The sequence below is a fragment of the Microtus oregoni genome, unplaced genomic scaffold (assembly GCF_018167655.1).
Source record: "Microtus oregoni isolate MIOR12 unplaced genomic scaffold, Mior012 000021F_ref0000039, whole genome shotgun sequence".
NCBI lineage: Eukaryota > Metazoa > Chordata > Mammalia > Rodentia > Cricetidae > Microtus > Microtus oregoni.
Window position 1 is genome coordinate 4,486,298 of NW_024543080.1, and position 21,610 is coordinate 4,507,907.

General features: G+C 35.7%; 1 protein-coding gene across 4 annotated transcripts in view; it reads left to right on the forward strand.

Moving 5' to 3' along the window:
• Positions 1-21,610, forward strand: part of Cnot6l (CCR4-NOT transcription complex subunit 6 like) — a 75,913-nt gene that overhangs the window by 15,223 nt on the left and 39,080 nt on the right. For all 4 annotated transcript variants that reach the window (XM_041671191.1, XM_041671190.1, XM_041671193.1 and 1 more), the window contains exons 2-4: positions 6,211-6,332; positions 9,046-9,232; positions 11,086-11,171. In XM_041671191.1, coding sequence (XP_041527125.1) covers positions 6,221-6,332; positions 9,046-9,232; positions 11,086-11,171 — 385 coding nt within the window. In that variant the 5' untranslated portion in view covers positions 6,211-6,220. The remainder of the gene's footprint in view (positions 1-6,210; positions 6,333-9,045; positions 9,233-11,085; positions 11,172-21,610) is intronic.

Genomic DNA, 21,610 nt, shown 5'->3' on the forward strand with positions numbered 1-21,610 from the left:
CCCCATCTTTCTTTATCTTAATAAAATTGGGTTCAGAAGCTAAGAGTTTCAAGATAGTGTGATCCTCAGTTTTCAAAACTAGGAAAGTCATTTGGGATTAGTACTGATTGGAAAGAGAGCAAATCTTCAGCTAGTAATTAAGTCACTTGGTCTGGATCTGCTTCCGACAGAGGAATCTAAAATAGCTGCAAGACACTTAAGGAAATGTTCAACATCCTTAGCCTTCAGAGAAATGCAAGTCAGAATAACTCTGAGAATGGCCAAGATCAAAAACACTGAAGACAAATTATGCTGGAGAGGATGGTGGTGTAAAGGGAACACTCCAGCATTGCTGGTGGAAGTGCAAGCTGGTACAGCCCTTTTGAATATCAGTATGGTGATTTCTCAGAAAATTAGGAACCAATAAAGACCTAACAATACCACTTTTGAGTATATACCCAAAAGATGCTCAATCGTCCCTAAGGACATGTGCTTAACTATGTTTATAGCAGCATTGTTTGTCATAGCTTGAACCTGGAAACAACCTAAATGCCCCTCAACCAAAGAATGGAGTACTACACAGCAGAAAAAAATAACGACATCTTGAAATTTGCAGTCAAATGGATGGATCTAGAAAACATATTGAGCATTTTTTCGGTTGTAATACTGGATATGGATTTTGTGTAATTAAGTTTCAAAAATTGATAGCAAATACCATTCCTTGACTCTACAACTACCTGTTATTCCTAGTATATTAAATGTGTATACTGCTACTGTTTTGTACTAGCTAATGGAACAAAAGTGTAGTTTTTAATAACAGAACTAGACATTTGCTCCTCTGTGACCTTTTACTAGTTTATTATCTAGGTCTAAAATTTGGAAGAACATTATATTTTGTGCGCTTTGTTGCTTTTGTAGAGCCAAGAAAACAGAAATTGAAAAAGGTTCTGGGGCGTTTGTAGGAAATGAACAAATAAATTTAATTTCTTCTGATAAGATACAAGTTTCTCTTTCAGTGGCCAGCATGTTTTTACTTTGGGCCATAGCATGGGAACATTCTTGACTCAGAGCCTTTGTAAGTTCTCAAGTTGTTTATTCTTTTAACCATTTATTTTAGAAGGAACTATTCAAGTTTTCCTTTTTTTTTTCTTTTTGCACAAAGCACTGCCTATTGATAGGGGTTTGTATGAGTAGAATGGATATTTTGGTGAGAAATTAATCATGCCCCATTTTCGCTCCCCCAAAGGTTTGATCCTTTTGTTTAAGTGTTGTTTTGGATGATTGTGAATCAGCATTGAATCTACCTTTCTTTAGAATCTTTTCATAAGCAAATGTGGAACATTTTCCTTTGTGCTTTTTGAATGTTATCCTGGACAGTTTGATTATTGAAAGTTTTCTGTTTTACACTACTCTTTCTAGTGGAGACTAACAGATTTAGATAATGCTTTCCTATGTTCTTGACTTTGGTTCTCAGAAAAGTAATATTAATTTTATTAACTCTTCATATATTACTGTTTTCATCTAACACTGGAACATTTTATAATTTGGTTCATTTCAAAAATATGGGACAATTATTACTGATTATTTTTAGACTTTCATATTTTATATTCAGGGTTTAACTTAAGATATTTTATCAGAAAACTAAAGTGATGAAACGGTTTATTAGTTAAACTTTCAGCTTTTTTCTTTTTAATTTTTTAAAAGCTTTTATTATATATATTTGTGTTTTGTTATGGGTGTTGGGTCTATTGGAAGTGGAGTTACAGACAGTTGTGAGCTGCCATGTCTGTGCTGGGAATTGAACCAGGGTCCTCTGGAAGAGTAGTCAGTGCTCTTAATCACTGAGCCATCTCTCCAGCCCAAACTTTCAGTTTTTATACTGTTCTCTAGGAATTGAAACAAACAGTAATTTAAATTACTGTTTCTTTTTTTTTATATATTTATTATGTATACAATATTCTGTCTGCACATATGCCTGCAGGCCAGAAGAGGACACCAGACCTCATTACATATGGTTGTGAGCCACCATGTGGTTGCTAGGAATTGAACTGAGGACCTTTGGAAGAGCAGGCAATGCTCCTAACCGCTGAGCCATCTCTCTAGCCCCCCTGTTTCTTTTTTTTAGGTGCAGTATAATTTTCTTAGTTTATATATGAGATTGTTTTGTTTTAAGGCAGGGTGTTATTATGTGGCCTTGCCTTGACCAAACTCTGTGTGTAGCTTTGAAGTACAGAGATCCGCTTGCCTGTCTCTTGAGTGCTGAGACCACACCTGCTATAGGTAATTGTCTACACACACATACAAAAAAAAAAAATGTGAAGTATTATTTAAGTCATTGATTTATGTCTGGTCTGAGACAAAGACTGAAAATGGAAGGAAAATAGGAGGAATTTGTATAAATTGTTATGTTGCTTCAGGTTTTTGGTCCCTTTTTTGTTTGAAGACGTTGGGCCAAAAGTAGTTCTGTATATGTCATACCTTTAAGAGGCACTCCTGCAGTTCTGTAGGATACGTCATGCCTTTACAGGCACTCCTGCAGTTCTGTAGGATACGTCATGCATTTACAGGCACTCCTGCAGTTCTGTAGGACATGTCATGCCTTTACAGGCACTCTTGCAGTTCCGTAGGATACGTCATGCCTTTACAGGCACTCCTGCAGTTTGTCTTATTTTGGGTCTCTATATAATTTATGGTTGACTTTGTTTATAAGAGCATCTAGAGCATCTAGAGATGTTATTATTTCTAGGGTTATCTAAAGAAAAGGACTTGGTAATATAGGATTGTGTTTGCTGTACATTTTCCAGATTGTACCACCGTGAATTTACTGAGATACTTTTCTGTGTGCTTAATTTGATAGTAATTAGCTCTTGTAAGAGAGAATCACTCATGATGGCTGGATCTTTCCACATCAGTCATTAAGAAAATGTCCTTCAAGCTTGCTTATAGGACAGTCTTAAAGAGGCATTTTCTCGATTAAGATTTCCTCATCCTACATATGTCTAGGTTTCTGTCAAGGTCACAAAACCAAGTTGAGGTATTTTCTCAACTGAGGTGTCCTCTTTTCAGATGACCGTATCTAGTTTCTCCAAGTTGTTAAAAAAAAAAAAAACCTAACACAATATATAAATAACATCTATCATAATCCCTTCTTGTTAAGTTTTATAAAAATGATAAAACATTAATGAAACATGTTTTTCATCCATCCTTATTGTATGTAAGGATTATGTATCATGCGTTTGAATGTAGTTCTATTTGCTTTGCTTAATACTGTATATGATCTTAGAATGGAATAATGCCCACAGAATTTACATGTGTAATAAAATAAAGCTTTTATTTTCTAAAAAATATAAGAAATATTTAAAATAAGCCAAATGTGGTAGAAATCAAATTTATCTCTATGAAAAATTCTTATATTCTTTGTGCTTTATAAGTAATTATGCAACATTTATAGGAAATAGCTATTATTATTATTATTATTATTATTATTATTATTAGAATTGGGTTTCCAACTGGGTTACCAGATGATTCAGAGAACATCAGGACCGCCCCTTGGATTCTTGGTGTCAGTAATAAAAAAAATTAGGAATGAACTTAAAGGGAAGCGCAAGGCATTTTTATTAGAATTTAAAGAAAAAAACATCTGGGCTGGAGAGATGGCTCAATGGTTAAGAGCTTTGCCTGCTCTTCCAGAGGTCCTGCTTTCAATCCCCAGCAACCACATGGTGGCTCACAACCATCTGCAGTGAGATTTGGTGCCATCTTCTGGCCTGCAGGGATACATGCAGGCAGAATACTGTATTCATAATAAATAAATAATTTGTTTAAAAAAGAAAGAAACATCATCTCAGGATGGCAAGCTGTAAATCCTCAGTAGGTGCAGGGAAGGGAAGAAAAGAAGTCACACCATGGAGGCCAGATATGTACCAAGCAGCCACGTGGCAGGGAGGGGAATTTTAGGAAAAGAGTAAGGAAATCCAAAGTATTAGGAAAGCATATTTACATTCTGGGCCATACCCAAAAGAAAGAGAAAGAAAAGAAAGTAGAAAAATTGTACCTTTCTAACTCAGGCCTCAGGAAAGTAGGCAAACTGGTCAAACTTCATGGTAGCTTATAGTGACTGCAAGGGGCAGGGAGCAGGAATTCTAGGGAGAGTCTAGTATCTCATTTAAAGAAAGTTTATTGCATCTATCTATCTTTTCAGCATGGCTTAAGTTGAGCCTGTCTTTGTAGGTGTGGTCAGGTGATTGACTTAGCCCAACTGGAATGTTAGGCTAGAGATTCTGTTCTCTTGACAAGACGGATTTTTTTTTTCCTACCTTAACATTGTAGCTCCAAATAACATAATATGCTGAAATTAGAATTGTAGAGTTCACCTGGAGACTGGGGATAAATAACCAATGAAGAAAGCTTGCCCTCTACTCCTTTAAGTAGAAGGAAAACTGACATAAGAAATTTTGATTGTGGTCTTATAAAGCTAGCTTTGATTTCTTGGTGCAGGATGGAATACTATACTATGCTTTATTTTTGATATGCAAAAATTTTACACCTCCTAAAAGTAACTCTTATATTTGGAATACTATTCTTAACTTAGAAATAGGCACAGATTTGAATACTTGGTTTAAGGGCATATGTGAGAAAGAACAAAGAAAAATGAGCAGAGAATCAACTGTAGAGCTGAGAATGCAGTCTAGTGGTGGGGATCTTACATGTCATGTGCCAGGTTACTGACAAAATAAAAAATTAAATCAACTAACTATATGTAATTTGTGATAAGGATAACATATAGATTCTTAATTAGACTCGTGACGTTTTCATTTGCTGTTGTTTGATCTGAAGTGGATTTTCTGTCTGCTATCAAAGCAGTAAGTTTTGTATTGGACGCCTTGAATAAAGTTATTATCAGGGCTTTTTGTCATCTGCTTCATACTTAGCACATTAGAAGTGGTTAATGATTGATTTCGTCACTATCGGTGATTGTGCTGTCATTATGAAGTCAGTCCACATTTTTGTTTTAGTTGGCATGGTTCTATAATTTATCTAGTACTTTTAAGAGCAAAAGGGAGTGGCAGTAATTGCTTCAGAAGAACAGATATGTATTTACCTATTAGGATGTGTTGATGGCAAGTAACAGAAGAAAAACTTAGCTTGCAGTAGTCAGGAAAGCATACTGTTTGTGGGTGCTGCACGTGTGATTTATTGAGAAATCTGCCTTTTGTCTGTTTTTTAGACTGCCTTATGAGGTCAGCTTTGCTTGTCGTTGGGTGGCTATGTGGAACTATCTGGGCTATACTCTTGTTTATGATCAGCAGGAAAGAGGATCCTACTTCTTACAAACAGAATGAGTCTTGAGCATTGTCTTAACTAATGCCAGTGTCAAGGAAAAAATCATATGCTATTAGTCTTGAGATATCTGAGTATTACTCAAATGGAGGGATAGAATTACATAACTCTTAGACTATTTGGAGTTCTATTAAGGAAACTAGTTGTAAGATCAGCTTTTCTAGGAAAGCAGTGCAGCTTGACACAGCAGAAGGGAATTGGGGAGCAACAGTGTTTTCTGCAGTCTATTTGCATTTTCCCCATAGGCATCTGTTAAAAGAGTTTCTCAAAGCCTAGTACTCTAGTGTTTTTCTTCAAGTGAGAACATTGTAGTATAAGATGATTTAACTAGCTTGGTGGTTTGGTTAAAGAGTACACCAAGACAGATTACTGGGTGTGGAGGGATGGTAAGACATTTCTTAGAAGAGTTATTATAATGCCATGGACAGAGGGAAAAAGCATGGTGGAGGCTTTGAGGTGAGTTCCAGCCACAGCACCAGAGAAGTGTGGGGATATCTCTGAAGAGAATAAGAGCCCACTTGACAGAGAAGGGGGATTTTTCTTATACCTTTTGAGGATGGGGAGGTTCACCAGAGGCTGCAGCCAGATTCTTAAGATTTGCAAGCAGGAAACAGGAAAGGAGAGAAAAAGAAAGCTTAGCACGTTTTCTTTTTTTGGTACTATATTTTAATTTTGACTAATTTCCTCAAATCATTATAATAATAATAATCGTAACTTTAAAAAAGCTGTGTGTGTGTGTGTGTGTGTTGGGGGCGGGGGGTGCCAGATGACAACTTTCCAAAGTTAGTGGTCTCCTTCTACCATGGGTTTCTGGGCTTGAACTCTTATCATTAAGATTTTGCAGTAGGCACTCTTGCCAGCCCTAACTATAATATTTTTTTTTTCCCACAGACTAATAGGGATGCCAAAGGAAAAATATGATCCTCCAGATCCTCGCAGAATTTATACCATCATGTCAGCAGAGGAGGTAGCCAATGGGAAGAAATCTCACTGGGCAGAATTAGAAATCTCGGGTGAGTGGAATCTGCAGCATTTTGTGTGAGATATAATAGCAATAATTGGCAAGAGTATTGCTTTATTTATAGGCTCTTGGTTGTCTTTAAACTGAATGAACTAATTGGAAACATGTAAGAATCCTGAGGTGTACTTAGTGTTTTTTTGATCTTTCTAGATACTTTCCCTTTCTTTTGAGATTAGGTTCTATAATATAATAAATTTTGTGTTGGCTTTTCTAGAGTAAGTTTTTGCAAATTAAAATTTTTGCCATCCTTCTGTTATCTCAGTGCTGGCAAAGAAGGAACTCTGAACTCTGTGTAGCAATACCTGCTAGTTGTGAATAGGGCATGTTCAGAATTAGTTGAAGTAGAATATGATTTGAAAAATTGTCACCCCTGATGTGGGATGTCCTTCTGCATATGTGTTGCTTTTATTGGTTGATGAATAAAGCTGTTTCTGCCAATGACTTAGAGTAAAGCCAGGTGGGAAATCCGAACAGATATATAGAGAGAGTAGGCAGAGTCAGAGAAACACCATGTAGCTGCCGAACAAGAGGGATGACTAGAACCTTACTAGGAAGCTACAGCCTCGTGGTGATACACTGATTAATAGAAATGGGTTAATTTAAGACGTAAGAGCTAGCTAGAAATATGCCTAAGCCATTGGCCAGTGTTGTAATTAATTCAGTTTTTGTGTGATTATTTGGGTCTGGGCGGCCAGTAAGTGAATGAGTAGCGTCCATTTACAAAACCGAGTCTGAAAATGAGAAAAACGTCAAATTAAAACTGAAAGACATTATATAAAATACCCAACTGATACACTTCACAGTTATCAAGATTGTGAAAAACAACAAAAAGACAGAAAGTACCTTAAGTCAGAGAAGGGTTAAAGAGACATATTTAAAATAACCTGAATTGAATTAAAGAACCAAAAGATACAAAAACTGGTAAATTCCAAATAAAGCCTGAGTTTAGTTACTATTACTGTATCAGTGTTGGCTTCTTTCTTGTGCTATATATGCCGTCGACTATGAGACTCTAATGTTAGGGAATTTAAGCAAAATACATATAAGAACCCCAAGCCATATAAGTACTTATCAGTACATATAAGAAGCCAAAAGTTGGCTTTTACCCAGTAAATACCCAGGGTCCTCCTTCAGTTTATCAACCTAAAATGTCAGTCCTTTGAGAAGCAAACTCCTTCCCAAGATCTGTGTTAAATCCTAAATTAACAACTTTTTCTTTTACTCATAGCCTCAGCATTGAATACTTTGTTTTTGCACTAAAATGATGTAAAATCCTAGTTGATACTTTATATTTGAATAAATAGGAAAGAGTTTGTGGTAGAATAGAAATAAACATTGGGTTTAATTATATAAAAATAACATTTTTCCCTTCGAGAGTTTGTGTACTCTGTATTCTGTTGCCATCTCTCATCTAAATCTTTTTTGAAAGTGATAAATATAATTATTACTTTATGAGTCTGGTGAGATGGCTTGGCTATTAAGAGCACATAGTCCTCTTCTAAAGGACACAAGTTTGGTTCCCAGCACCCACATCAGGTGGCTTACAAGCGCCTCTAACTTCAGCTCCTGGGGAACCTAACAACTCTGGCCTCTGAAAGCACCTGTAGCCATGGGCACATAGCCACACAAACACATATACTCACTTAACTAAAAGCAAAACAAATCTTAAAGATGATTGCTTTGCTTTTAAAATTTATGAAATAATCTATATAAGTTATTCTTTATTTGGCCTGGGATGTGTCTCAGCTGGTAGAGTGTTTGCCTAGCATTCATAAACCCTTGAATTAGGATCAGTTCCCACTACCAAATAAACTGAGTATGGTGCACAGGCGTGTAATCCTGTCACTTGGGACACAGAGGCAAGAAGATTAAGAAGTTTAAGGTCCATTCTCAGCTACAAAGATAGCAAGTTAGAGGCCATTTGGGGTTACATTAGAGGACTCCATCATAAAACAAAACATTGAACAACTGAGGAGATAAGATAACATCCCATTTTTTAAACCCCGAGGCTAGGTGATTTGTTCAGACCTGTATTGCTGGTAAAAATCTGAACTCTAAAGCAGGTCTTATTTAGTGCATGCTTTATGCCCAGTTGTTCATAGGCATTGATGTGAAACTTATTTCCTTGAAAATGTTTCCCTTAATGTAAAATTTTAAACTATGGTTGTTAATTTCTAACTTAACATCAGAAACCTGGGAAAGATGTTTTCTTTGAGGATACAATGATTTTCCTGATGGCTAATCTAAGGTCGGTTCTAAAATTCATTGTTTATTTAAAATTTGCTGACCAATCTAGGTCAATGGAGTGTGTGAAGACTGTTAGGACTGTTTAATAAAATGAAAGCTGATGCCTATTCTATCACCAGAGCTCAATTCAGCCTTGTTTTATCCTTCAGACCTGGCTTTGGGAGAGGTTTCAGTCAACATCAGTCACTCTCATTCTCTCTCTGTCTTTGTTTTGCTGTTTATCTGTCTCTTGCTCTGTTTCTTCCTTCCCTCTCTCTATTCCTTGAAAAAGGGTGACTTGAAAATGGAGTTAAATGAAAGGAGGCTAGATGTTGTAGCAATCATAGCTTCAGATATAAAGTTAATGTCAAAGATAATATACCTGTGAGTATTTGCCATCTTTTCTAGTACTTACCAGTTCTTGGGATTCAACTTTTGTATTGAGTCTAGAGTTTATGCTTTAGTATTTTGCCTTTTAGGTAGAGTGCGGAGCTTAAGTACATCACTTTGGTCACTGACACACTTGACAGCGCTGCACCTAAATGACAATAACCTTGCTCGCATTCCACCTGATATTGCCAAGCTTCATAATCTGGTTTACCTGGATCTGTCATCCAATAAACTCAGAAGTTTACCAGCAGAACTAGGAAACATGGTGTCTCTCAGGTGAGGAAACATTAAAGATATGATTCATTATATAAAATTACAATTTACCAAATAAGAAAGTTATGGGATGTTATTTTATGGTAGGATTTCCATGTCTGTGAAGATCAAAAGATAGGAATTTAATCTTTCTTTTCCTAGGCATTGTAGGTTCTTGCTACTAGTTTCTTTTGACAGACTTGAGGTAGGGGAAGGTCTTTCTTAGTTAGAGTCAAGTCTAGTAAGACCAATCAGAAAAACTTCAGAAAAATATGATTTGCTTATAAATGAAACTTTTAGAAACAAAATTCTGTTAGAAAATACATGTTTATATTTTATATTACAATTTTTTGATGAAACCTAAAAACTTGATAAAAATGAATTTATAGTTCAAGAATCTTTAAGACTTCTCTTCTTGAGTCCGGGTCTTGCTGTGGTGCCCCAATTGGCCTCAGTTTGCAGCATTTCTGCTCTGGTCCCAAGTCTGGGGACTGCAGACATGTGCCACTACATTTGGGATGTTTCTTACAGGAGAAAACATTATTAAATGTTGCCCAGTCATTAGTTACTTTTTATCTCATCTATTGAGTAATGGTTTTATTGTTGTTACTGTTTCTGTTGGTTTTGGTGTGTATTTATTTTTTTTTACATCCAGACTGTAGTAATAATTGTTTTTTTAAGTTGCTCTTTCATGTTTAAAATTATTAACAATATGTTATTTATTTGTTCTTTTGCTACTCCCTAACTGATTATATGAATGCTTAGTTTTTTTCCTTTATAATGAAGGCATTATAGTTACAAACTTAGCTCTTCTCTGTGTTCTCTTCATTTTTCTTTATTGATTTGTTCCTGTCTGTTCTGTTTGTGCTTTAAGTACATATATTCTATATTAATGATTGTTTTCCAGAGTACATTGTTTTTTAATATTTTGCCTTTTTATTTTGTAACGTATTTGTTCATGTATGTCAGTTTGCACATGTCCACAGCTTGCATGTGGAGGTCAAAGGACAACTTTGTGGGAGTTTATCCCTCCTACAGGTCTTGTGGATCAAGCTTAGGTTGTCAGGCTTGACATCAAATATCTTTCCATATTCAGCCATCTTGCCTGCCCCTTTTTATGTTTTCTATTTAATTATCATTAGCTTCTGCAATATACTGCCTTGTTCTGTATTTCTTTATATTTTTCAAATTTTTTTTCTTATAGTATTTTTGACATGATTTAATTACAATAGTTGATGTAGGCAATTGGCTACTAATTTGTAGTTTAATCCTCAAGTTTGCTTAACAATTTACTTTTTTCATGCTGGGTGATGCCGGCACATACCTTTAATCTCCTTTCTTCACGCTGGGTGGTGGCCATGCATACACATATTTAGTGTCAGTGTGTGGGAGGCAGAGACAGGCGGATCTTTGTGAGTTCAAGGCCAGCCTGATCTATAGAACAAGTTTCATGATAGCCAAATTTACACATAGAAAACCCTGTTTCAAAAAAAAAAACCCACAACAAACTAAAATCCATCTGTAAATTAGCTTGGTTCAGAATCTTACAGGTTTTTGATACTAATAACATCTGTCACTCTGACTGGCATCTTCTAGACATTGTAGATGAAAGAAAAACTTGAGTGAGCCTGAGATTGATGTGCAGTTCATATGCCTCTGAATTTAATCTGTGCTACAGAATGAGTAAGTCATAGAAATATTTAGTAATTGTAGCACGTTAATAGTAGTATACAGCATTTTGGGATTAACATGAAGAAATGCCATGAATGTAACCATCACTCATGATGTGTTAGAAGAAAGCTAAGAATGACAAATCTACATGTATTAATAAGGCATGTTACATTATACTGAAACCTTTAATTTTTTTTTTTAAACAGGGAATTGCTTTTAAATGACAATTATTTACGGGTTTTGCCTTATGAACTTGGCCGGCTCTTCCAGCTACAAACTCTAGGTTTAACAGGTGAGTGACTTACAAAGAAGAAAATGTTAATACTTGTATTGAAGTATTATAATGTTTTAAAAATCGTTTTGTTAAAATATAGGTCAGTTTTGGTATGACTTTGAGACTGTGAGGAGGAATATATGAAGGCATTAGAAAGGTAGTGGTTGAGACATTTTATTCTCCTGTCTATTCTTCCTCCCCACTTCCCCCATCCCTCCCCATTTCTCGTCCCTGTTTTGGAGGTAATGTTTTCTACTCTGTAACACAGCTAACCTTGAGTTCTCCATATTCACTCTGTGTCAGCCCACCCCAAATACTGGAATTACAGATGTGAGCCACCACTTCCAGCTTCATTTTGTTTTCTATGTGTTAAATCTTACGTAGTTAAAACAGTCATTTAGCTAGAAGTAGGATGAAGGGGCAGGCCTATACCTCTTGATTGAAAACTTATGGAATGTTTATCATTTTTATAAGCTTAGATTCATTAAGAAATTAATACTTTTCACCCCATTTATAATTGTCTTTAATAAGAATAATTCTTATGTTGTTTAGAACCTTCAGAACAGCTAATTTTCTACATTCTGATATAATTGATAGAGAGCCCATTAGTGAAAATTAGCAATATAAAATTGAATTTAACAGGCTTAACCTTTGAGCCAAACAACATTCTTGAAATAGCAAATGTAAGTGTTGAATACTTTAATATGACTCTTTTTATATTACCTTACATATTCCCAAAAGTTTGTTATATTACCAACTGAATGGATTATTCTAAATATTTGTTAATTTTACTGTTGTTTATTTTATTAAAGTGTTAAGTCTTAAAGCTAGTGTTTCTAGGGCTGAGTATATAACTCAGTGGTTGAAGTGCTTACCTGCCATGTACAAAGACCTGGGTTTGATTTTAAGCAATACCAAATGCAGAACAAAAAATGAAAGTTACTACTGTTTGGCTAGTCTTCATTGTAGTGGCATATTTTTCTGCTAACACAAGTTCATTAACATCCCTTCTCTGATTAAAGTTCATTAACATCTCTTCTCTGATTAAAGATCAGGGTTGTCAGACTACATAAAAGAAAAATAATATGGAACTTTGTGCCATTTACAGGAAATAAGAACTTGAGTTAATATATTAAAAAAAACTTAATATATCTAATCTGTTAGTTGTTAGCTATTCTTCACCAACTAACTATAACTTAGCTTTATTCTTGCCTATGAAGACATCCTTCTTACTAAACTACAGTTAATTCTGTTGCAAACTGAGTGCAATAGTGTTTGTTTTTCTTTTCTTTTGAGTTTTCTGTATTTATGAATGTGTAACAAGGTATTTTGAGGATATAATTCATTCATGTTTTTGTATACTATGTACATAACCTGTCAGTAACAATATGGTAAATCATTCTACTTTCTTGTCCGCTCCCCCCCCCCTTTTTTTTTGAGATACCTTGTTGTGTAGGACTGACATCTCCAACTCTCAAGTGCTAGGATTATAGAGATGTGCCATCATGCCCAGCTGCATTTCTGGATTCTTATTTTCAGTAGGAATGTTCAAACTGTCCTCAGTAGTTTTCTCCTTTTTGAGGATCTGTGTAATTCTCATTCCATTTTATTTTCTGTTCAAGTGATTATATACACAAGGGCAAAAAGCTTTTAGAAAAGAAATCAAGCTAGAGCTTTTCCTGCCTGTTAAAACTTTTTTCCTTAAGTGATTGAAGGAATGAAATGTCCTTAACAAATGGTAGCTTTATATATACAGGAACATAACTTTCAAAATAATTCTTTAGTCGGTTTTGAACGATTTTGAAGTATTTTACATAGAATGAAAGAAAGAAAAGTGAACAAAGCATTTGACATGGCACTGTGAAGCTTAAAAGATACAGTGTGAATGAGCAGCTCTGGGATTGCAGCCTGAATATTTTTATTTCTTTTTTTCTTTGAAATCATAGTTACTGAAATTTTAATAATGATTAATATTGTCTTGGTCTAACAAACTCATTTAAAAAATTACGTTTTGATATCTGAGGACAGTGTCTGGAGGATAAGTTATTTGAAAAACAGAAATGACCATTTTTTTATTGACTTTACTTTTTTTCATACAGTAGAGTTTTATCATAGTCTTTCTTCTACCCCAAGCCCTCCCAGATCCTACCTGGTGCCCTACAACTATAGGTATGGCCAAGATAGTAAATTGGAAATGTTTCCCATAAGGCACTTAAAGTCCAAATATTGCCATAGAAAATGGCTCAGTAGTTAAGAGCAGCTCTTCCAAAAGGACCAGAGTTTGGTCCCCAGAACCCATGTTTGGTGCCTGTAACTCCAGATTCAGGTTGTCAAGCCCTCGCACGCACGTGCACATTCACTCACACAGATACTCCCACCCCCAACACACACAGGATTAGAAAACAAAATTCTTAAATTGTCTTTAATTTTTATTTCTAATTAATTTATTTAATTTTATGGAGAGGCATTTTCCTAGTGGAGTTTTGTTGTTTGAAAAACAATGAACGCATTTAGATTCTAGAAGTTTTATTTCTTTTGGTTTTTCAAGACAGAGTTTCTCTGTGTAGCCCTAACTGTCCTGGAACCCACTCTGTAGACCAGGCAAGCCTTGAACTCATGGAGATCCCTCTGCCTCTGCCTCCTGAGTGCTGAGATTAAAGGTGTGCGCCATCACGGCCCTGTTTTAGAAGTTTCATTCTAAACTTTTCATTCTATTTCAGCTGTAGTGGTACACTCCTTTTAATCCAGCACTCAGGAGGCAGGCGGGTCTCTCTTGGAGGCAGAGATACTCACTAGCTACTTTTTTGTTTGCCCACATTTTCAAGGGTAGTGGCTGGCATAATGCAATTGAGTAATTCTGGCTAAGGTTCAGTATGTTTCCAGCAAGTAGCAAATTCTGTAGCAAGCTTCATAAAGCTAGTTATGCTTTGCCTGGAAAATAGTTACATGGTAGTTACACTGTGGTTGCCTTGACCTATTTAGTTGCTCACGTGAGTAGCTACAGAAACTTCCTAGTAGAAATAGATAAAGCTCTAGATAATGGTGTGCACTACACAAGCATAGGACCTGTCTCCCAAAAACACTGTAAAGATTTTTTTTCCTGTACTTTTGAGAAGAAAGTTGACCTTGTTCTTTTCATTATTCTTAACAAGGGTATGATATGTCTTTAATCTACCGGTACTTTTGAGAGGTATGATGTCTCAGTTCTAAACCAGCCTGGTCTAGGTAGCAAGTTCCAGGCCAGTAAGGGAAATATAGATTTCATAAAAACAGCAGCAGCAACAAATAAACTAAAGAACAGCAAAGGAAAAACAAAAACCATTGGGCAAATTCATATCAATTGGAATATGATGAGTGAATTTGTTCCTTGAAAAAGTTCAGTAGAATATTTCTGTAAAACTATCATTACTTGTGTATGTTCCTTTGGAAAATACTTTTTCAATATATTTGGAGTTATAAGATTGATTATTGGGAATTATATATGTAATCATGTGTATTTGTGTGTGCCTGTGTGTAAGTTGATGGTTGTGAGTGCAATGTCCAGGGGAGCCAGAAAACGTACCGGATCCTCTGGACTGGGAGTCACTGGTGGTTGTGAATGGGGCCTATTTTGGGTGCTAGGTCCTCTGCAAGAGCAGTATATGCTCTTAACAGCTGAGTCATCTCTCCAGCATTATGATTGAGAATTTCTAATAGTTAATGATTGAGTTGTGCTAGGCTATACCAGTGCTAAAATGGAACCAAACAACTTGAACTTTAAATTTTCCGGCCTTGTCCGTTGCAGTTGGTTATTTAACAGTGTGCTACCACATCCAGCTAATTTTTTTTTTATTTACTTGCCTATTGAATAAAAAGAGAAAAAGGAGAAAAAGTGTACTTTATTAAAAGAGTCTGTAATCTTGATATATTTTTAAAGTCTACTTGTGTCTATATTACCTGCCATTTTAAGCCATTTTTGAGTTTTTCTCTATCTTAAATTATTTTCAGATAAATGTTTATGGCTATATATTGTCTTATTGTTTTGTCTTGTGTTGCATATTGTATCTATAATTGGAAATACTTTTTTTTTCTTTTGTGAAATAGTGTCTATTGCTGTCAGCAGACCTGCTCCAAATATCTTGGCTCAAGGGACAAGTCTATCTAAATATTAATCCCTTATTAGATTAATAGTTTGTAAATCTTTTGTAGGCTGCCTCTTTACTGTATTGATTGTTTTTATAAAGATGTAGTCCCATTTTTTTGTATTTGAAGTCACATACCAAAAATCTTTATCTGTATTAGTATCCCAAAGCAATTATCCTATATTTTCTTATATGATCATAGTTTTGTATGGTAAATTCTTTATCCATTTTGAATTGATTTTTCTGACTAGTGAAAGAGGTCTAATCTCATTTTAAGTCAATTTTGTTTCTTGCTGTCAGTTTATTACACATGGCTTTTATGTGTTTAGGGTTTTTTGCATATAGTAATTCATAATGGTTCCCAATGATCATTGGTATTTATGTGGTATCACTTATAATAGCACATTTTTCATCTCTTTTCATTTATTGAGATTTTCTATTTTCTTTAGTTCACATGAGATTTTATTTATATTTTAAACTATTTGATTTGTGAATCTTTTTACTATTTTTACATTCTTTTTTAAAATCATCTTTATTTCTTTCAACCTTCTAAGTTTAAGTTCTGCTTTTTTCTGGTTCATCAATAGGTTGAAGTTTTTGGAACTAGAAGGTTTGGGTTACATGTTCTTTAATTTTTGTGTATTCATATAATTCCTGTAGTTCTTCCCTAAAGAAATTCATGACAATTTCAGAGAATGTCAGAGAAAACATATAATTTTGTATTTTTCAGATTTGTTGAGAAGTGTTTTTGCCCTAATATATTATGGGCTATCTCGGGTGAGTGTTCTGTGTGCTGATGAGCAGAATATATATTCCGCAGTAGATTGAGATAACTCTATAAATGTCTGTTAGGTGCATTTGGTCTATAGCATACTTGAACTCTCATGTTTCTGTTGTATCTCTTTCTGTTCTGTCCATTGGTGAACATGAATTTATTTTCTTTTGTAAATTTTTAACTTAAATTCTTTTGTAAATGTAGCTCCTTGTATCCATTTCCATGGAATATCAACATTCAGCCCTCAATACTTTCATTAAAAAAATTTACTTTTGACAGTTTCATGATGTATACAATTCATTATATTTGCCCCAGCTCCCCTCTCCTTTCTCTAGACACCTCAGTGTGTCTTCCTCCTACATTCCTGTATTGTCTTTTTCTTGTGGAATGGGGATCCACTGAGTCTAATTAGTGCCTGCTTGCTGGGGTGTTGACTGATGTTGTTGGCTTCATCTTGTGTACACTGAGTCCTGAGTGTAACAATCATGTCATGTTTAGAGGACAGCATTTTACCGCACTCTTCCTGTCTTACAGCTGTTACAATCTTTCTGTCCTCCATTCTGTGATACTGCTTGCTGAGTCTTGGATATCAGAGGGTTGATGTAAATGCTGAGCACTCAACAGTTAAAGTGTTCTTAGACTTCGACTGGTTATGAGGCTCTGTATAACAAACTGTTGCCCACTACATAAAGAGCATTTCTGCCAAAGCAGTGAACAACACTAATATATAGGCTTAAACAAAATTATTTAGAAGGCAGTTTGATAAAATGTCCACTTAACAAAACAACAGTAATATTTGACCAAGGTTACAGTACCTGGCATGAATTTCCTCCTGTAGAGCAGACCTCAGATGTAATCAGAAAGCAGTTGGTTACCCGGATAATCTTCATGTTTCTATTGTACCAGTTGGATACATTTTGCCTAGCAAGTAGATACTATAGCATTCTGGGTACACTGTTGAGTAATACCATTAATGATTTTTCTCCTCCAGTGGCCTGAATTGCATCTTCTAGCACTCTGAATACCAGCCACGAGGGAAAATGTTTTCAGGCCAGTTCCACAAACAAAATGTTTTTTGTGTTAATTATCGTGGCAACCAAAGCAATGGCAGCAGATTGTGTTGTTTTGGGGCCTCTCTCCCCACCCCCGCCCACCAGTTTATGCCTTGACTGGCACTGGAATTTTATTTTAATAATCCATATCTTCTGGGGGAAGCATTATCCACCCAAACAGGGTACCTGTGTTCAAACTTTTCTTTTGAATTATATTGTTTAATTAGCTTGCAAAGTAGTGGATTTCCATAAGGGCTTTTCATATAACCTTAGTTATGCTTAACTGACTTCTCAGCACCCCTTCCCCTATCCCCACTTAAGCCTCACTGTAGTAATACTTCACATGTAGTCTATCCCTTTGCCCCTGAAGATCTCTTCCCTTCTACCTCTCATGAGCACTTTCTAGTTTGACCACTACAGTCACTCCAGTTCAGATATACTAGTCTAAAAATATATGACCAAGTCTGAGGAGCTTATCATTTTGACAGGGCTATCATATAATTAGTTACTGGGACTTTGACTAAATTTGGGGTTGTGTGTGTGTGTGTTGGGGGGTGTCTTGCAGCTGAGAAGGAACATGTGGTGTTTGTTTTGCTGGGCCTGAGATATCCCACTTACTATAGTATTCCAATTTCATCCATTTCCCGGCAAATACTGTAATTTCAGTTTTCTTTACAGCTGAATAAAATTCCATTCTGTATATGTTCCACATTGTCATCCGTTCACCAGTTGATGAGTATTTATTTACTAGCTGTTTGATTAGGGCAACAATGAACATGAATGTGGGTGTAAGAGTATACGGAGTACTTTGGGTATATGCTCAGAAGTGATGTAGTTTTTTGTTTTGTGTGTGTGTGTGTGTGTGTGTGTCAGCGTTTCTCTCTAACAGTCCTGGCTGTTCCTTGAGATCCTACCTGCCTTTGCCTCCTGAGTGCTGGGATTAAAGGTGTGTACCACCACCGCCTGGCAGGGGTGGTGTATATTGATCATATTGTAGATTCTTTTTTCAGCTTTTGAGAAACCACTTCACTGATTTCCATAGTGGCTACACTAGTTTGAATTCTCACCAACAGTGAGAATTTGTCTTTCCCCACACTAATGCCAGAATTTGTTGCCATCTGTTTTATTGTTCATAACCCTTATGACTGGGGTGAGATGGAATCTCAAAGTAGTTTTTTTTATTAGATTTTTTTTTTTTAAATAACAATCCAAATTCCTCTTCCTATTCCCTCCACACACCCTTCTTCCCCACCCACCTTCCCCCCTTCCCCAATCCTAAGAGAGGGCAAGTCACCTTGCCCTGTGGAAGGTCCAAGGCCTCCTCCCCACTACATCTAGGCTAAGCAAGATATACATCCAAAGAGAATAGGATCCCCAAAAGCCAGTACGTGCAGCTGAGACAAATCCCATTGCCACTGCCAGTGGCCCCTCAGTCTGCCCCAGCCATGCAACTGTCAACCACATTCAGAGGGATTAGCTTGGCCCTATGCTTACTCCTTCCCAATCCGCTGGAGTTGGTGGGCTCACATTAGCTCAGGTAAACTGCTTCAGTGGATGAACCCCTCATGGTCTTGACCTCTCAAAGTAGTTTTAATTCACATTTCCCTATTGTCTGGTGGTGTTGAACACTTAAAAATGTTTATCAGCCGTTTGTATTTTTTTTCTTTAAGTACTTTGTTTAATTTTATGGTCCATTTTTAAAATTAGATTTTTTTGATGTTTGCTACTTGAGTTCTTTGTATATTCCAAATAATAATCCTGTGTTGATACATAGCTGGCAAAGATTTTCTCATTCTGAGACTGTCTTATCTCTTCACTTGATTGAGAGTTTCATTTGCCATACAATGCTTCTTAATTTTATGAGCTCTGGTTTGTTGATTATTCCTGAGCGATTGGAGTCCTATTCAGGAATTTCCTACCTATACCTATATCTTGACGTGTACTCCCTACTTTTTTTTTCTAGCAGTTTCAGAGACCATTAATAATCACAATTAATCTTAAAAGGTATGTATTGATTCCTGTTACTTTGTTGATTCTGTAGTGTGTTTTTTTAGCCCTTCTTCCTCTCTTGCTTAACTTTTATTCTAGTGTTATTTATTTCCTATAGCCTCGTAAATTTTTCTCTTTAGTCTGAGAGATTCCTTCAAGTGTTTTCTGCAGAGCTGACTTAGTATTCTTAAATTCTTTTAGCTTTTGGTATTGTATAAAGTTTTAATTTTTCCCTCAGTGATGACAGATACTTTATTATAGTATACCTGTATTAATCTGAGTTGGCAGTTGTCTTTCAGAACTTGAGATACATCTGTCCAGGCTACCTGGTGTTTTAAGTTTTCGGTTGAGTAATCTACTTTTATTCTGATGGGCCTGTGTGTGACTTGGGTTTCTCTTTTATTGTTTCCAAACTTAACGTTTTTATGTTTAGTGTTTTATTTACCACATGATCAAGGGAGTTTCTTTTCTCAATATTTTGTTGTTGTTTGCTTGTTTTTGTTTGTTTTTTCTTTCCTGATTGGAATCCTAAATGTCTCCTGTGTTTGAATTGATAGTTCTTTTTCTAATTCTAGGACATTTCTCATCATGCTTTCTTTAACAACATTTTCTGTGCCTTTTAGAGTCCTCTTTTCTATGTCCATTCTCTGTAGATTTGGTCTTTTCAGAGTCTTACATATATATACACCTTGGAATTCCAGTTGGTATGTTCCTTGTCTTTGTTGTTGTTTGATTATTCCAGTTCTTTGACCTTGTCTTCAAGCTCTTTTCCTAAATCTGCTGAAATTCCTGTTATGATTATTTAAAAAAGTGTTTCCATTCCTTTAGAATGAACTGGTTCTTTTCTTTCTTCTATGCCTGCCACATATAGATTTGGTTGTTTCAGAATGTCATGTATATCTTAGTCCCACTGGTACCTTTCTTAACTGTTTTAGCTTTATCCCTGCCTGGATCTAGTTCTACTTATATTCATGCTTAGATATTCTGTCTCCTTGATCTTTACTATTGGTTGAGACCATTCAAGAGCTTTTTATTTGACTTAGTATGTTTTTAATATTCAGCATTTCTGATTATTTCTGTGGTTTTTTTTAATCTGTTGAATTCTTTGGTATCTCACAATGCCCTTTTCTTTGTGTTCTCAAATGGTAACTTATTTGTCTTTGATTTCTTGGAACACACATAACAATCCTCTTGAGTTCTCTCAGATTTCATCTCATTTAATATCAGTAGATGCTATTACTGTAGGAGCAATGATTTCGAGAAGTTATGTTTTTTCCTTTACTTATGCATCTGCATTACTTTGCTTGATTTTACTAATTTTCATTCTTTCAGTTGAAGTATTTGCAGTATTCATGTCGGACTTGAATGTGGTAGAGTTAAGTGTATAATTAAGACTTAGATTCCTTGGTCCAGATACTCAGTGTGCCTGTGCAAACTATATAGGACATTAACTGCTAGGACAGCCGTAGCTTCTTGGAGTACCACTATTTAGGTGTTGTATTAGTCAGTTAATAGCAATAGTCCCATTTGGCTTTAGTATCTGTTGGAGAATAAGCAACTAGTGGTGGTATAGAGAGTTCTCATATTTTAGATGATAAAATAAGGAGTTGGAGAGAAGTTGGATGTGTAAGGATAGGATTGAATATTAGACTTGGAAAAGAAAACAAAATTGAGGTCGGTAAAATAGCTGGGGTGGGAGGGTTGGTATTACACTGTCCAGATTTTTGAGATTTTTAAAGCTGTGGAAGATAAAAAGTGGATGGAATAAGGATGAGAGAAAGAAGAAAAGATGGAGGAATAAGAAGTATGTAAGATGTGGCAGAAGGGAGTAGTAAAGAATGGTTTCTAGTAAAGTGGGTGGAGGTACATGAAAAACAGTTCTAATGCCTAACTGAGTAATCACAAGCAAAACCATCAGGAGTTATGTGTGCGAGAGTGAAGATTAAATAAATAATAGTAGAACATAAGAAATAAAACGAATGCTTATGGAATAAGTTGCTGGCTCAGTTGTGATGAGTTGAGAGGTGAAGTTTTCAAATGTCTCTGGATCTAGCAGTTTCCACATAGTGGCAAGAGTGGAGAGTTGAAGCCCACTTTAAATCTATTTGTATGGTAAGGTGAGTTTCTTGTAGCCGTGTCAGCAAGGCAGACAACTGAGGATGTGCCTGTGGTATCTTACTTTTCCTGTCTCTTTTGAAAATTCTTTATATGTTTATGTTTCTATTTTTATTATTAAGAGTTTTCACAGTTTTGCTACACCTTTTGCATTTTGTCATTCTACATGGAATTTAGTAAGCTTGATGGGTATGTATGCTAATGATTTTCATCAAATTTGACATGGTTTTGGCCCCTAGTTCTTTAACCTTTTTATTCTGTCTTTTTGGGATTCCTATCATGTTGGTATCCTTCATGGTATATATCTGAAATGCCTTTGTTTCTTATATTGTCTTTGCCTGGGGTCCTTTGCTTCTAGCTGTCAGGATTGTTGTTCAGCTATTCTAGAAAATTTTGTTGTTGTTC